Genomic DNA, 17,914 nt, shown 5'->3' with positions numbered 1-17,914 from the left:
AGAAGGTGACACACTCCAATTTTACAGGGACAGAAGCTCCTGCCCTTGGGACACTCCCAGACTTCGCCCTATATATCTCTTCATCTGGCTCTTCACCTATATCCTTTAATAAACTGGTAAACATAAGTGTTTCCTTGAGTTCTGTGAGCTGTTCTAGCAAATTAATCAAACCTGAGGAGGAGGTCATGGGAACTTCCAATTTGTAGCCAAATTAGACAGAAGTTATTATGGGTAACCTGGGGACCTACAGTTGCAATTGGCATCTGAAGTGGGTGGGTGCAGTCTTGTGAGACTGAATCTTTAAATCTGTGGGATCTGACACTATCTCCAAGTACACAGTGTTAGAATTGAGTTAAATTGTAGGACACCTAGCTGGTGTCACAGAGAATTGTTTGGTTAGGGAAAAAATCTCTACACATTTGGTGACTAGAAGTAAAGTGTTTTGTGTCAGTAGTAAAGGACACACCCAAGAGAAAGACTCACAGGAGGCAGACTGAACCGAATTTTTCTAGGGTGGCCTAAAAACATTTTATATCTCTGTGTTCAGTCAGTTCCTCATAAAATGGTAATATAGATTACTTAGCTCATGACTTTCCTCAAATACATTAAAATTTTAATATCCTTTTCAAATGTTAAGTGTCACGTAATTGCTTGGTAAGAAAATATTTGCCGAGTATGGCAAAATACACTAGAAGCTGTATGTAATACTTCCTAAAAAGTTGAATACACTCTTGACTTTCCTAAAAACATGAGCAATTTAATGTAGCTTAGTTTAGAAAAAGGTATTTCAGAGCCTCAGGGGTTTTTTTCCTTCTCTTTTAAGATGTGTGTAATCTTACAAAGGGTTAGTAATACAGCCCTGTAACACACCCAGGTTTATCTGTTCCTCACTGCTAAAGCTTCTGAAGGTACTGCTCCCATCTGCTGGAGGAACAGGGAGGTCAGGCCCCTGACAGGAATAGGACAGGGTGGTCAGGTCCAGGAAGCAACTTAGGGAAAAGCAGCTGCAGTTCTCCTGGCCATGATTTACAAATTCAGAATCAGGGCTAATAATTCTCCCATCTACCTACTTTTCTCCAAATGTGTTTGATGGAAGCACATAACTGTTATTCTCTTTATCCTGGACCATTAAACCATACATGATAAGAGGGCTAAGAAAGTTATCAAAATTTATGAGGAACTCTACTAGATAAAAACTCCCTATGAGATTCTTCATTTTTAGCTTTCATCAAAACACAATTGACCTAGCAAACTCAACAAACCAAATCTCTTTCACCAGACTACTTCTTGTAGGTTAGTGTGAATGTGAGTTGAATGATGGCAACCTGAAAGGTTTAAAGGCTCCAAATTAAAGTTTTTCACTTAAAAGCACATTTCTGGAAAGTTATAGGTGATGGTTTTTTCTCCCTTGATTTTCCAAACTCTTTGAATGACTTACTGTAATTTAAAAAAATTGTACATAAGAATAAAATTGCCTGGCCATAAAAAGAATTCTCCCCACAATAACATAAGAATTCTGTTTTGTATCTCTGTGGGATGAGAGTTGTTCGCTAAACTTATTGCAGTAATCATTTCATGATATATGAAGTCAAATCATTATGCTGTACACCTTAAACATACAGTACTGTATGTCAATTATATCGCAATAAAACTGGAAGAAAAAAATTCTGAGGTTCATATTTGTTCACATTATGGGATCAATTAGTATCTTTTAAGAAAATCTCATTAGTATGATTTAAACATCTCTAAATAAATAAAATGTTAGTCTGAACCACTGAAAAAGATTCTTTAAAGCATTAACTAGTAACAAAGTAAACTGACAAGAGACAAAAATCCAAAATTAAATTACTACCTTTAGGGACTTCCCTGGTGGTCCAGTGGGTAAGACTCCGCGCTCCCAGTGCAGGGGGCCCGGGTACATTCCCTGGTCGGGAAACTAGATCCCGCAGGCATGCCGCAACTAAGAAGTCTGCATGCCGAAGCTAAAGATCCCGCACACTGCAACTAAGACCTGGCACAGCCAAAATGAATAAATAAATGAATTTTTTTTAAAAATTACTACCTTTAAAGAAGAAAGTTAGAAAGTCAAAATGAGCTTCCAGGAAGCTCGCTATTTACTAGCATTTTTTAAGATTAAATCTTTTAAACTTTGCTTGTAAATAATCTGAAAACTGAGTGATTGTATAGCATAGTGATTAAGAGTGTAGACTCTGGAATCAGATTATCTGGGTTCAAATCCTAGATTCTACTACTTATTGTATCTGTGGATTCAGGAAGGTCCCTTAACCTTTGTAAACTTTAGTTTTCTCACTGTAAAACAGGGGAAAATAATAATTTCAGGGTTATTGTAAGGATTAAGTGAGATAATTCATAGTTTTCTTTCTCATACCATATAGATTTGCCATGTAGCAAAATGCAGTGAAAACAGCTAAGAAGCACAGTGTGACCCAGTTTGGTGACACTGTAGATGCACAATGACCACATTATTTATAGCAATGAATATTGCCACCTTGGAGTTGATTCTCAAGTGAGAGCTATCTTTGTTCTTTAACATCATGTTATAACCTTTTAAAAAATATACTTTAACATGTTTTTTCTATAAACCAAATCAATATTTTCTCCATTAGCTTTCTCTACCTAGCCTTCATGGACAAGAAAGACTGTTTTACTAAAGTAGACATAGTAAAAACTGATCACTTAGAAGATAATTAAAATTATATTTTAATTGGGGTGATGTGAAATTGCTTTGAGAAATTCTATTTAGGAAAGAATAAATGCTCCACCAAAAAAATCTGCTTAACAATTATAGTGTCTATTTATAATGATGCAAATGTCTATAGAATATATTCTTTCTAGATATAGATCCCACATTCTACGAACCTGTTAATTTGACTCAGGCTCAAAATACCTACTAAAAAATTTTATTGTGACATGTGTGGGTAAATTATATGACTTTTTATTTCAGATCGACAGAAGTTACTGAATTAAACCATTCAATCTAAAATCCTTCAAATTTGTTTATATTAATATAAAAGTGACCTAAACCAGAACATGTAAAAAAAAAAATGGGTTACAACTAAAATATTTAATTGAGAAGAAAGTGGAAACTAATAATTTTAAAAAATTGTTCTTTAGGGACTTCCCTGGAGGTCCAGTGGTTAAGACTCCGAGCTTCCACTGCAGGGGTCATGGGTTTGATCCCTGGTCAGGGAACTAAGATCTCGCGTGGCACATGGCAGGGCCAGGAAAAAAAAGTCCGTATTTAAAGTAACAAAACCACCCAGTGAAAAACTAACTGTGATGGGATTTTTATATTCATATAAACTTTTAGTAATGTACACTCAGTTATACAATGACAGTAGTTTTTTCTTATACTCTCTCAGTCTGACATATTTTGTAGCACTTACTCAAAACTAGACAATGATAAGCTTAGACACAAAAATCTTAGAAATGTATTCATCTATTTCTGTACTGTCATCCTATATATATATATTTTTTTTTAATTTTTACTTATTTATTTTATTTTTGGTTGTGTTGGATCTTTGTTGCTGCATGCGGGCTTTCTGTAGTTGGGTTGAGTGAGGGCTACTCTTCGTTGCCATGTGCAGGCTTCTCACTGCAGTGGCTTCTCTTGTTGCGAAGCACAGGCTTTAGGCACGTGGGCTTCAGTAGTTGTGGCACACGGGCTTAGTTGCTCCGCAGCATATGGGACCTTCCTGGACCAGGGATCGAACCCATGTCTCCTGCATTGGCAGGTGGAATCTTAACCACTGTCCCACCAGGGAAGTCCCATCCTATATATTCTTAATTCTAAGGAAATCTGAACATTGAACAAGCATTCTTTGAAAAGCATCTACATAAAGAACATTCCACATAGGACAGACATTTGGTAGACTACTAATTAAGACAGTTTTTCTTAGGTTACCATCCCAGGTTAAAACGCATAGGATCACCAAAGATAAGTTTATGTACTTTCACTTACTTCGCCTGAAATTTAACTTAGATTGAAAAAAAGTAATAGCAATGAATGTAAAATTTGGGATACATTTAATTTTCACTTGAATTTAGTATTTCTTCCCACTTCTCTGTCAATATTGAACACTAAGTAAAACTTGTTAAAAAACTCAACAAATATGCTAATATGAACAATTTTGCAAGATCAAATTAAATTTATTTTAACACCTAGTCTTGAGGAAGCAATTCTTTTTTAACCTACTTGATTTATTTATTGGACTTTCCTAGGAATCATCAGATTTAGTATCAACAGACACACAGGTAATATCACAGATAGCAGCTTTCCAATTCATTAATTTCCATATTTAGTCAAATCAATTCCTGTATTACAAAGAAACCAAAGCTGTACTTCTTTTTCAAAAAATGTGTCAGTGCTATACTAGGGGTGTAACTCCTTATAAAGCAAGCATGGATGTGGCATCAAACTTACTTTTCCAAAGAAGCCTTTGAAGAACTTCCTTTCCTGGAGGAACAGGGGGACAAGTCGAGTGCTATTATTGTATGGGCTAAATGTCCCAGGGTTTCACAGCAATAAGCACATACAGAGGTTGGGTGAAGGGCAAAGTAGGAGAAGGGGAAGGGAGTGAGAGTTTTAAAGAGTTATCCATACCAGGAGTGACAGGGAAAAAGGAAGGGTGCATGAAAATGCAGTGAAACATACTGTATGGCCTAAGAATCTGCAGAAGGAGAAGAAATCAGAACCTGTATCCATGCAGAACAACTAGTTACTTTAGCATTCTCTACTGACTTTTAAAACAGAGATTATTCAAATTTGGCAGCAGAGAAAAAGACTAGGACATACTGGTTTGTGAGATTTGCATTTAAATTTTCGTAATAGTGAGTGGTAAATTGATTGGTTCACATACATTTTTCAATTTAAAATCAGTGGTCAAATATGTGGAAGTCACCAATGAAAAAACCAGTCCACACTCAAATGATCACAAAGTAACATTAAGAAATGCTACACTTAAATTATGAGTGTGAAGGGAGGGTCCTTGTCAGACTTTTTCTTGCTGAGTTCAAGATGTCACTTAGAGAAATTCTTACTTATGCATTAGGATAAGATTGTATGTATGTGTGTGCTGATCAATTCTATAGCAATTGTGGGGAAATAATAGATATGTTCTATTTCAAACACAGAATAAATCATCTATAAAGAACACATAGCCAATGCTTTCACTGGAGCTGAAAAAACTAATATATTTGAGAACCAAACCACATCTGTTAACCACAACTAAAATTTGAAGAATAGGATTGTTTTCTTTTTAAATGCTACTATTTTAGAAGAAAGAAATTTGTACTGACAGTTATAAGTATACAATTCTAAAACTACGTAGGTAAGAGAGACACAACTATCTGTGGTCCCAGCACCAATTTTTAAGCATATACAAATTTTGAAAACTGGCCACCATTTAAAATCTAAAGAACTTATGCAAAGTAGATGAGTTCTGGGGCTTCCCCGGTGGCGCAGTGGTTAAGAGTCCGCCTGCCGATGCAGGGGACACGGGTTCGTGCCCGGTCCGGGAAGATCCCACATGCCGCGGAGCGGCTGGGCCCGTGAGCCATGGCCGCTGAGCCTGCGCGTCCGGAGCCTGTGCTCCGCCACGGGAGAGGCCACAGCAGTGAGAGGCCCGCGTACCGCAAAAAGAAAAAAACAACAACAACAAAGTAAATGAGTTCTAACTCACCCAAGCTAGCTTAACTTTAACATTTCCTAGTTTTGGTTGAACTATACTTTAAGCCTTTATCTTTTATAATCCATTATTAATAGTGAATAAATGTCTAGAAAAAGACAACTCTACAGAAATTTGACTCATAAAACTCATTCAATACTCTCAAACACTGAATAGTTTGTTTTTTCTCTAGGTTTTGAAAATCACAGACAGCATCAAATATTTCCACAGAATGTTTTGAACTTAAGCTAGAAATATAATAAGGTAATTGGGATAATTATCACAATAAGACTAAGCTTATTTCTGCTGCCAAGTTTGGTGACCCTAGTTTCGTTAGACTTTTAGGTAACCACCAGCTTTTAAAAGATGCAGCCCAAGTTAAAAGTTTCACCATTCTTTAGGGATAGGAAGATGCGGGAAGGAGAATCGTTAATATTTAATTTAGCTCCCAGAAAAGCTCCTGTTAAACATGGAGTTTGCCTTCTATTTATAAAAGACCTCAGATGTTAATGAAAAAAGTTGACGTGCAAAATGCATCAAAAGACAGTTATTAGATTAGAGAATAATATTAATTTAAAAAATTAAATTATGATTCTTTTACCTGCTAAAACAAGAACATACATTAAAACAAATTTATCAAATAGCAAATAAAAAATCAACATATTAGAAACTGGTAGTGTAAGGAAACTAGTCTAAAACCAAGACAGAGAGGGAGAGACACAGAGACAATGGGAAGAAAAGACATTTTAAAAGGAAAGGCATCTTGCACCAGTATCAAGCAAGATAACCAAAGGCCCAATATACTTTTTACAAAATAGATTGATAAATGACAGTACTCCTCCCCCTGCAACTAACTGCCATTAAGGCACTGAAAATGGGCAATGGTCATTTCTGTCACTTATCTTACACAATCTAAGTCCCTAAGTGGCTAACTGGTAAAATTATGCCACAAAGTAAATGAATTGCAAATAACTGTAACTAACTTTACGCGTATAAAGTAAAAAAAATTTAAACATATTTATGCTCTGAGAAGCATATGTTGTTTAGTTACAATACCTTTTCATTTGAAAATATTAAGTATGCTGATAACTTCTAACTGAAGTTAAAGTAATCCTAAATTGTAAGGGAGTACTTGGAAGGAAAAAAAAACCTGTACTTGCAAATTATCCTGCTTCTTCAAGCCCACACAAATTTAAAAAGTCCAAGAATGTTACATTTTTAGTTCAAAGATCATTTGAGTGATAGGTTTAAGATGTTTGTTTTCCTATTTAACTGGTATATCTGAGCAACATAATTCTTTAAATTTTAAAACTTTTTTGGCATTCAAACTTGTTCCAGACATGCTATTTCTTCTTTAATCTGTAGGTCTGTGCATTTTTACATTTGCTTCCATTTATGTGAAACAATAAGAGGAATATTTATCATCTATGAAAATAAACATCTCCAGACACATAGCTGCTGGCACAATATAAGCATCTGGCACAGTAGGTTATACATGTTTGTTAGATGAATGTTCGGTAAAAGAAGGGAAAAAGGCACTAGAAATTTCTGTAAAGTAAAAATATGAAAAGAAGACAAAAAGCATGAATTTTTGTGGACTAACACGATCTGAGATGAACAACATCTGAAGACTTCCAACTTTCTGCATCCTTTTTCATACAGCATTAGAAAGGGTATTAATAGAAGGGGAAGTTTCAGTGAGTATAATAAATAGGAAATTGGCACTAATCTCCCAAAAATTCAATCTTATTTTTAAAAATACTTGTTTGTCTGTGCAAAATTATTATACAACACTTGCTCCAAGTCTCCTGGGTAGGGTTAGTCTGAAAAATTTTAAAGAACTTCTTGAATCAAAAGTTCAGAAGTGGTCAATCTTCCTTCAAAGTTTAAAAGTTTAAGTATGTCCAGAAAAGCAATCCAAATATGCACAATTTCATTTTAGTTGTAAAAGATCACAGGGAAATAAGGATCTTTGGGAGATATGCAAAAGTGTTTCATAAACTTTAAACATTAAATATAACATATTGCTACAATGATTACGAAATTCAATTTGACCCCATATTGAGGCCTGAATTGTTTTCTGTATATTTATTCCAGAAATATTTTTTGAGTGGCTACTATGTGCCAGACAGTGTTCCAGGCATAGATATAATTTTTCATACAGCAATTTGGTTCCTATTTCTGGTAAAAATAAAAGCTCATTTTTTCAATAATTTTATTATTTAAATAAGTCCTGTATCTCAAATAATCATGCTTATGTTTATAATTACCTTGGTTAAAACCCAAAAGGTAAAATAAAACAAAAAAATTCACTCAACTAAAAAATCAATTTTAAAACTAGACAGGGCTTCCCTGGTGGCTCAGTGGTTAACAATCTGCCTGCCAATGCAGGGGACACAGGTTCGAGCCCTGGTCTGGGAAGATCCCACATGCCACGGAGCAACTAAGCCCGTGCGCCACAACTACTGAGCCTGCGCTCTAGAGCCCGCGTGCCACAACTATGGAAGCCCGTGCACCTAGAAGCCCATGTTCTGCAACAAGAGAAGCCGCTGCAATGAGAAGCCCATGCACCGCAACGAAGAGTAGTCCCTGCTCGCCGCAACTAGAGAGGGCCAGGGCGCAGCAATGAAGACCCAACGCAGCCAAAAATAAATAAATAAATAAACAAATAAATTTATTCATTTTAAAAAGAGGCAGGTACTCTGCCCTTATTTAAAAAAATAAATAAATAAAAATAAAACTAGACAGTGAATAGTGGCTATCTCTGGGACTGCAAGAGATTTTATGTACTGTTTTTGTTCATTTGTATTTTACAGAATGAACATATACTACCTATGTAATAAAGAGAGGTTTCTAATTAAAAGTAGGTTAAAGAAAACTAGACAGTGAAGAGGACTGACTGCTCATTAAACAACTAAATACCACTTCTTAATTATCTTCTGGGCAAACTTAAACCATCCCTAGTTTTTCCTTATTTAGAGAGTAAACATGAAGCCATATGCTGAATTAAGACTTTCCAAAGGCTCATTCCACAGTGACCTTCCAAATGTTAAGTTTATGTAGGCTCTAAGATTTTAATAACTATTTAAGGTTTGTTTCAGGTCTATCTAGTCTATTCACTGATTCATCTATTGTTTTCAGTTATTAGCATTATGATGTTTAATGACTAGTAGGGCAAATCATTGCATTACTTTTTAAAATGTTCTTAGAAAATCTTATTCGATTAGTGAACTTAGAATTATTTTGTTAAATAAGAGACTGAATTTAAATTTCCTGGAAAACTGAATTATCTGAGGCTGTATTTAACTGGGGACTATATTTAGGTGGACATGGCAAGTCTATAAATTATTATATAAAGTCCCTTTAACATTAATGATGATTAAATGGAGAGCACAGAGCTTCCCTGGTGGCGCAGAGGTTGAGAGTCTGCCTGCTGATGCAGGGTACACGGGTTCGTGCCCCGGTCCAGGAGGATCCCACATGCCATGGAGCGGCTGGGCCCGTGAGCTGTGGCCACTGAGCCAGCGCATCTGGAGCCTGTGCTCCGCGACGGGAGGGGCCACAGCAGTGAGAGGCCCATTTACCGCAAAAAAAAAAAAAAAATGGAGAGCACAGATAGACTAAGAAGGGCTTCAAACATTTAAGAATTTAAATAAAGGGTATGTATGTGTGTCTATATATTGTTTTGTTTTTTAGTTTTTTGCATACCATAATCAGTTATTTTTTCCTCCTCTCCTTTCTATAATAGATTCAGACATTTGTTCGAAAACATAATCCACTTCTCTGAGTTGGTTGCTTCCTTGATTTTATATCTTTTATATTGAGGAACTGTATATAAGAGGTCATATAGAATGTACCAGGAAGCAGAAAAGTTTTGATTAAGCAAATTGAGGGGAAAAAAAAGCACTCATTAGTAGCCAAATTTGTGGCAGCCCACCATACCAGCAAACCCAAAGCAACAAGTATTTAATGCTGTTCTGGGGCAAGGGCATGCAAAAGTAATGCTTAAAGCTTTCACAGCAAAGGGGGGAAAGGCCACACATTGGAGAGAAGGTTGTGAAGAGGGCTGTCAGAATTTAAGAAACATTCTTCAAACCTATCCAAAATATGAACTTAACACTTTAATCTGAACCTTTATGAACTCTGAACTCATTCTCTCCTTTTATTAAATACACAGGCATGTGCCTGGGATGTGTTCTATGGCAGTAATAGGCAAAACAGACATTATTTATCCTGGAAAAGGACTCTCCATTTCAAGTATGCTGAAGTTTGTGCAAAAGGCAGGGAAATACACTGTTTATGTTAGAAGAGTATAGAGGACGAAACTGGGGAGTAGCAGTAATAATAATTAAGTCTCCCCAAAATGTAAACCTCACCCACCGTCAACACAGATATCTCTATTTTATACTTTTTCCTGGAAAGCTGTTTCTTATAGATTTAAAATCAGTAATTTATAACCCAGTTGTCACAGTTAGGTTAAAAGACTAACTGTAATAGTTTTATCCTGGTTTTAGAATATTATACATCTATAAGAATTCATACCACTTGTTTAATATGGGTTCTGAATTAAAAGTATCTTTTAGCTAATGTCTGGCCTAAATTGAAGAAGTTGGTCATTGTAACTTACACCTTTGGATGGACAACATGAAATGCTCTTTATTAATGAGCCCACATCTTTTGCCTTAAGAGAAACACTGTTCTTACTGGATAGTGGGTCATTAAAATTTACTGAGCAAAATCTTTTGAGAAAATATTTACAGCACATAGATCAACACTGGCAACCATCAAATACATACAGCTTTCAATCTTTTTACAGCATCTTCACAGATGTGCATTCCTCTTGATTCATCAACTTCTACATGCCCAAGGTACTGTAGAAAGAAGATAAAAGTTATGGCTATTGCTGTTTACTGAGTAGCTACTATATGGTAGTATTACATGGTAGAATATTGAATATTAAAATTCCTGCACTCAAGAAACTCACAGCCATTATAGAAGAGTTAAGGTAATGTTACTTTACTTACCCTCAGCATCCTCATGTGACTGAGATTTAGAATAAAGGTCTCCAAGAGCTGTTATAGAGGAGTAGGTGAAAAAGTACATGATAAGCATTAAATGTTACCTGAATCTATTGGATCTGAGGCATAACAGCCTATGCTAGACACACTTACTATATCTCTAGACATAAAAATAGTTCTAAAACAAAGTGTGTGTGTGTGAGTGTGAGTGTACTGAAAAGGTACAAATAAAAATAACAGTTACTCAAGGGCTGAAGAGATCACATACTCCTTTTATGGGAAGAACATAAGAACAGGGCAGAAAACTAAATTTTAAGAAGGTAGTGCATCTGAGCTTTAGAAGATGTGCAGAACTTGAAGTAGCTGTATTGGAAAGGTTGGGAAACTATTTTAGGCAGGTAGAATTTAACAAAAGCTATAGGTGTAGAATAGAATAACTATATATCAGCAAATATTCCTGTCTGGCAAGAATATAAGGTATATGCAGCTGGGGAATTTGAACACTGAAATGAGTCTGTACTTAATCTTAGAGGCAATGGAGAGCTAATAAAGCTTTTTTTTGGTTTGTTTTTGCAAGGTAGTAATATTATTCAAATTGTACCTTAGTATGGGAATAGTCTTGGGTTAGAAAGGATGATGGCAATATCACAAGTGCTCTCTTTTAAAAGGAAATTTAAGGTCTGGTTCTGGGTAAGATGGAGTAGACATACTTTACTCTGTCGCACCCTCTGAATGAAACCGTAAAACCAGAACAGAATACATGGAAGCACCTATTTGAGTTCTCTGTAAAGAGTATAAGATGAATCAGAGAAGAATACCAGAATTCAAGGTATTTCTGAACTGGCAGGGAGTTTACCTTCCCTGCCCATCCTCCGCTTTGGTACCTCCAGCCTGAACTTAACACAGCCAGATATCCAAGTGAGTGCTATGGCACAGAGAGAACTCTGGGAAATGCACTCTAGTTCTGGCCCAAGGACCAGGTCAGGTAACTCCTTATCCTTAGAGAGTATAGGAATCCCCCTCCCTTTTATTTATCATTTTTTGAACTTTCACACCCCAGTCCCCAGGAAATTCCATGGTGGTGTCGGTGGTAGCAGCAAGGGAAACCTGCAAGAGCCACGCACCTCTGAGAAAAGGCGACTGTCCTCTGTTTAAAGAGACTGTGATTCCAGGAAGGTGGGCCAACACCCCCACCCCTCCTTCTGCTTTTTACCCCCTCTCTGAATATCCCACCATTTGGCCCTGGATGAAGATGAAACAGTAGTAATTCACGGGCACAATAACCAGTGCCCTACGAAACACAGGCATGGAGAGTTTAAGTAACTTGCCCAAAACCATTCAGCTAGTGAATGCTCAAACCCAAACAGCCTGCCCCAGGACAGTCCTATAATTCTCATATACTGAATTTTTCATTTTAACCCCTATCTTTCCAATACTGAATAAATGCATAAAAGCAACATATTAAAATCAATTTAGGAAACTGTTGGACTTTAGGTAACAAAATACCTGAGGTATCGATCATAAAGATCACAGACTAAGGACATTAAAGAATTGTAACAGCTATAATTTTGAATAAACATTATACAAAACAGCAAGAATGCTCACTTTTAAGTGAATCAAATAATATATATATTCAGTTATATATAATATATATTATATATATTCCTTTTCAGAATCTTTTCCATTATAGGTTATTACACGATATTGTATAGTTCCCTATGCTATATAATAGTTCCTTGTTGGTTATCTATTTTATACATAGTAGTGTGCATCTGTTAATTCCAAACTCCTAATTTATTCCTCCCTTCCCCTTTACCATCTGGTAACTGTAAGTACATTTTCTATGTCTGTGAGTCTGTTTTGTGAATAAGTTCATTTGTATCATTTTTTTAGATTCCACATATAAGTGGTTATCATACAATATTTGTCTTTCCCTGTCTGACTTCTTCACTTAGTATGAAAATCTCTGGGTCCATCCATGTTGAGGCAAATGGGATTATTTCATTCTTTCTTATGGCTGAGTAATATTCCACTGTATGTATATATATCACATCACCGTTATCCATTCATCTGTCAATGGATACTTAGGTTGCTTCCATGTCTTGGCTACTGTAAATAGTGCTGCTACGAACACTGGGGTGCATGTATCTTTTGGGGTTTTTTTTGTTTTGGCCATGCCATACAGCATGTGGGATCTTCGTTCCCCAACCAGGGATAGAACTTGTGCCCCTGCAGTGGAAGCACGGAGTGGTTAACCACTGGACCACCAGGGAAGTCCCTGCACATACCTTTTTGAATTACAGTTTTCTCCGGATATATGCCCAGGAGTGGGATTGCTAGATCATATGGTAACTGTATTTTTAGTTTTTTAAGGAACCTCCATACTGTTCTCCATAGTGGCTGTACCAATTTACATTCCCACCAACAGTGTAGGAGGGTTCCCTTTTCTCCACACCCTTGCCAGCATTTATTATTTGTAGACTTTTTGATGATGGCCATTCTGACTGATGTGAGGTGATACCTCATGGTAGTTTTGATCTGCATTTCTCTAATAATCAGCAATATTGAGCATCTTTTCATGTGCCTGTTGTTGGCCATCTGTATGTCTTCTTTGGAGTAATGTCTGTTTAGGTCTTCTACTCATCTTTTGATTGGATTGTTTGTTTTCTGATATTGAGGTGTACGAACTGTTTGTATATTTTGGAAATTAAGCCCTTGTTGATCACTTCATTTGCAAATATTTTCTCCCAGCCCGTATGTTGTCTCTTCGTTTTGTCTATGGTTTCCTTTGCTGTGCAAAAGCTTCTAAGTGTAAGTCCCATTTGTTTACTTTTGCTTTTATTTCTTTTGCCTTGGGAGACTGATCTAAGAGAATATTGCTATGATTTATGTCAGAGGATGTTTTGCCTATGTTCTCTTCTAGGAGTTTTATGGTGTCATGTCTTGTATTTAAGTCTTTAAGCCATTTTGAGTTTATTTTTGCATATGGTGTGAGGGAGTGTTCTAACTTCATTGACTTACACGCAGCTGTCCAGTTTTCCCAACACCACTTGCTGAAGAGACTAACTTTTCTCCAATGTGTATTCTTGCCTCCTTTGTCGAAGATTAATTGACCATAGGTGTGTGAGTTTATTCTGGGCTCTCTATTCTGTTCCACTGATCCATATGTCTGATTTCATGCCAATACCACATTATTTTGATAACTGTAGCTTTGCAGCATTGTCTGAAGTTGGGGGGTGGGGTTGTGCCTCCAGCTTTGTTCTTTTTCCTCAGGATTGCTTTGGCAATTCCTGGTCTTTTGTGGTTCCATATAAATTTTAGGAGTATGTGTTCCAGTTCTGTGAAAAAGTCATGGGTAATTTGATAGGGATCACATTAAATCTGTAGATTGCTTTGGGTAGTATGGCCATTTTAACAATATTAATTCTTTCAATCCAAGAGCATGGGATATCTTTCCATTTCTTTGAATTGTCTTCTATTTCCTTCATCAATGTTTTATAGTTCTCAGTATATAAATTTTTCATCTCCTTGGTCAGGTTTATTCCCAGGTATTTTATCTTTTTTGATGCAGTTTTAAACAGGATTTTTTTTAAACGTTCACTTTCTGATATTTCGTTGTTAGTGTAAAGAAATGGAACAGATTTCTGTAAATTAATCTTGCATTATGCTACCTTGCTGAACTCATTTATCAGTTCTAATAGTTTCTGTGTGGAGTCTTTAGGGTTTGTATATAAAGTATCATGTCATCTGCATATAATGACAATTTTACCTCTTCCCTCCCAATTTAGATACCTTCTGTTCCTTTTTCTTGTCTAGATTAGAAAAATTTTAATTCAAAATTATAGGCTGTTAGAAATGTCAAGTGTTTTATGGCTCTGTGAACTAGTTCTAGATGTTGAGATTGAGCTTACACCCAGAAATAATAGAGTACTTGTCACTGAAGACTGCTTTTCATCATTCAGTCAGATGCTACAGTGATATACTACATATTACACTCAAATCCTGGAGAGTTGTATTTTTCAGCTTGGAGACAGTGATGAATGGCCATTTAAATAATTCTTTGATTGAATTTGGCTGTAGAAAATATTCCTCCATGTTCTGTTGATATTTCGCTTTCTTCAAAGCCTAATGATATATTCTTAGTTTCTTGGTCCAATAAGTAAAGAAAATCAAGTACTGGGAAAGAGTAAAATCAGAGCAATTGAGCTCTCAGAATTGCTGTTTTAATATTTTAAGAAATTCTGACATCTCATTCTGGGTACCTTGCCACATATACTATCAATTTTTAAAAATTTGTTATTTTGTTCTTTAATTTATTCTCTATCCTTGATCACTGACTCAATGCCAAATATGTATTTTTTTAAATTACATTATCTGGGCTTCCCTGGTGGCGCAGTGGTTGAGAATCTGCCTACCAATGCAGGGGACACGGGTTCGAGCCCTGGTCTGGGAAGATCCCACATGCCGCGGAGCAACTAGGCCTGTGAGGCACAACTACTGAGCCTGCGCGTCTCGAGCCTGTGCTCCACAACAAGAGAGGCCGCGATAGTGAGAGACCTGTGCACCGCGATGAAGAGTGGCCCCCGCTTGCCGCAACTAGAGAAAGCCCTTGCACAGAAACGAAGACCCAACACAGCCAAAAATAAATAAATAAATTTTTAAAAAAATTACATTATCCTGAATTTTCTATTTTGCTCTACCAATATTTCTTTCCATTTTGGCACAAGATGCTATTTTAATCGTTATTTTAACAACTGCTTTGTCACAACCACTTTTGCTAATTTTTATCCCACAGAATTTTCCTGGTTATTTCCCATGTTTATTCTTTGGGATCAACTTTGGAGTAATTTTGTTCAGTTGCTAACAAATAAAACCTTTGGGATTTTAATTAAGATTACCTTAAATTCACTGGTTAATTTGAGAAAAACTGACATAATATTGACCTGTTCCATCTAATACTATTTATTCAAGTCTTTTATGTCTCTGAAGGTTTTTTTGGGTTTTTTTTTGCGGTATGCAGGCCTCTCACTGTTGTTGCCTCTCCCGTTGTGGAGCACAGGCTCCGGACGCGCAGGCCCAGCGGCCATGGCTCACGGGCCCAGCCACTCCGCAGCATGTGGGATCTTCCCGGACCAGGGCACAAACCTGTGGTCCCCTGCATTGGCAGGCGGACTCTCAACCACTGCGCCACCAGGGAAGCCCTCTCTGAAGTTTTAAGGTAGCCTTCAAATACACATTTTCTAGATTAATAAGTATTTAATAATTTTTGTTGCTACTGTGAACTGGTGTTACACCCATTATTTATGTATATATTTGTATATATGTATTCTTTTAAAAGACTTTATTTTTTAGAGCAGTTTTAGGTTCACAGAAAAACTGAGCAGAAAAGTACAGAGTTCCCATATACCCTCTGCACCGCCCCCCCCAGCTTCCCCCACTATCACATTCCACACCAGAGTGGTACATATGTTACAATCAACAAACCCATAGTTTATCCACAGTCTATATTAGATTTTAATTTTGGTGCTGTAAATTCTATGGATTTTGACAAATGTATAATGACATGTATCCACCATTGTAGTATCATACAGAATAGTTTCACTGCACTAAAAATCCTCTGTGTTCCTCCTATTCATCTCTTCTTCTCCCCTAAACTCTGGCAGGCACTGATCTTTTTACTGTTTCCATAGTTTGGCCTTCTCCAGAACTGTCATAGAGTTGGACTCATTCAGTATGTAGCCTTTCCAGACTGGCTTCTTTCACTAGTAATATGCATTTAAGGTTCCCGTCTTTTCATATATTCCATTGTCTAGACATATCACAGTTTATTTATCCATTCACCTGCTGACAGACATCTTTGTTGCTTCCAAGTTTTGGCAATTATGAATAAAGTGGCTATAAATATCCATGTGCAGGTTTTTGTGTGGACATAAGTTTTCAACTCATTTGGTTTCAGTGTGATTGCTGGGTCATATGGTAACTGTACATTTAGTTTTATGAGAAAACTTCTCCTAAAGTCTTCTAAAGTGGCTGTCGCATTTGCATTCCCACCAGCAATGAATTACAGTTCCTGTTGCTCCACATTATAATCAGCATTTGATGTTGTCAGTGTTCTGGATTTTGACCATTCTTGATAGGTGTGTAAACTCATTATATTTTTATTTGTATATAATTTGTCTTTCCCTCTCTGGTTGCTTTTAAGATTTTCTTAGTCTTTGATATCTACAGTTTCATTCACATGTCTAAGACACAGACTTTTTTCTTTAGATTGAGATATAATTCACGTACCATACAATTCACTCAACGTGCACCACTGAGTCATCAATTTTTAAAAATTGTGGTAAAATACATATAACATAAAATTTGCCATTCAAACTATTAAGTGTATAGTTCAGTGGTATTTATTATATTCACGATGTTGTACAACCATAACCACTACCTATTTCCAGAACTTTTTCATCACTCCAAACACAAACGCTGAAAACATTAAGCAATGACTCCCAAGTTCTCCCTTCCTTCAGCTCCTGGTAATCTCTAATCAACTTCCTGTCTCTATGAAATTGCCTATTTAAGATATGTCATATAAGTGGAATCACAATATTTGTCCTTTCATGTAAAGCTTATTTCACTTAGCATAACGTTTTTAAGGTTCATCCATGTTGTAGCACATATCAAAACTTCATTCCTTTTAATGGTGGAATAATATTCCATTGTATGTATATACCATATTTTGTTCATCCATTCACCTACGGACAAGACACCTGGGTTGTTTCTACCTTTTGGTTATTATGAATAATGCTGCAATGAATGCTGACATAAATATCTGTCTGAATCCCTGCTTTCAATTCTTTGGGTATATGCCTAGGAGTAGAATTACTGGGTAACTATATGTTTAGCTTTGTGAGGAACTGCCAGTTTTCCATAGTGTTGCCCCATTTTACATTCCCATCAAAATGTATGAGAGTTTCAATTTTTCCATATGCTCATCAGCACTTTATTTTCCTTTTTTAAAAAAAATTATACCAACCTAATACGTATGAACCATATCTCGTGATTTTGATTTGCATGCCCTAATGACTAAAAATATTGAGCACCTATCTTTTCATATGCTAACTGGCCATTTGTATATCTTCTTTGGAGAAATGCCTCGTCACATCCTTTGCCCATTTTAAAAATTGAGTTTTAGTCTTTAGATATATGATCTCCCAA

General features: G+C 36.3%; 1 protein-coding gene across 13 annotated transcripts in view; it reads right to left on the bottom strand.

Annotated features, from left to right (window-relative positions):
- The window catches only part of NUMB (NUMB endocytic adaptor protein), a 183,321-nt gene that overhangs the window by 27,827 nt on the left and 137,580 nt on the right, over window positions 1-17,914 (bottom strand). For 7 of the 13 annotated variants that reach the window (XM_067028190.1, XM_067028195.1, XM_067028189.1 and 4 more), the window contains one exon: window positions 10,484-10,558. In XM_067028190.1, the coding sequence (XP_066884291.1) occupies window positions 10,484-10,558 (75 nt within the window). Of the gene's footprint in view, window positions 1-4,444; window positions 4,478-10,483; window positions 10,559-17,914 lie in introns of all 13 variants that reach the window. The other 6 variants (XM_067028188.1, XM_067028183.1, XM_067028184.1 and 3 more) reach the window with 1 other exon arrangement.

Source organism: Kogia breviceps, chromosome 3 (assembly GCF_026419965.1).
Source record: "Kogia breviceps isolate mKogBre1 chromosome 3, mKogBre1 haplotype 1, whole genome shotgun sequence".
NCBI classification, from domain to species: Eukaryota; Metazoa; Chordata; class Mammalia; order Artiodactyla; family Physeteridae; genus Kogia; species Kogia breviceps.
Note: the sequence above shows the minus strand (reverse complement) of the source record. Positions and strands in the feature narration are given on the sequence as shown.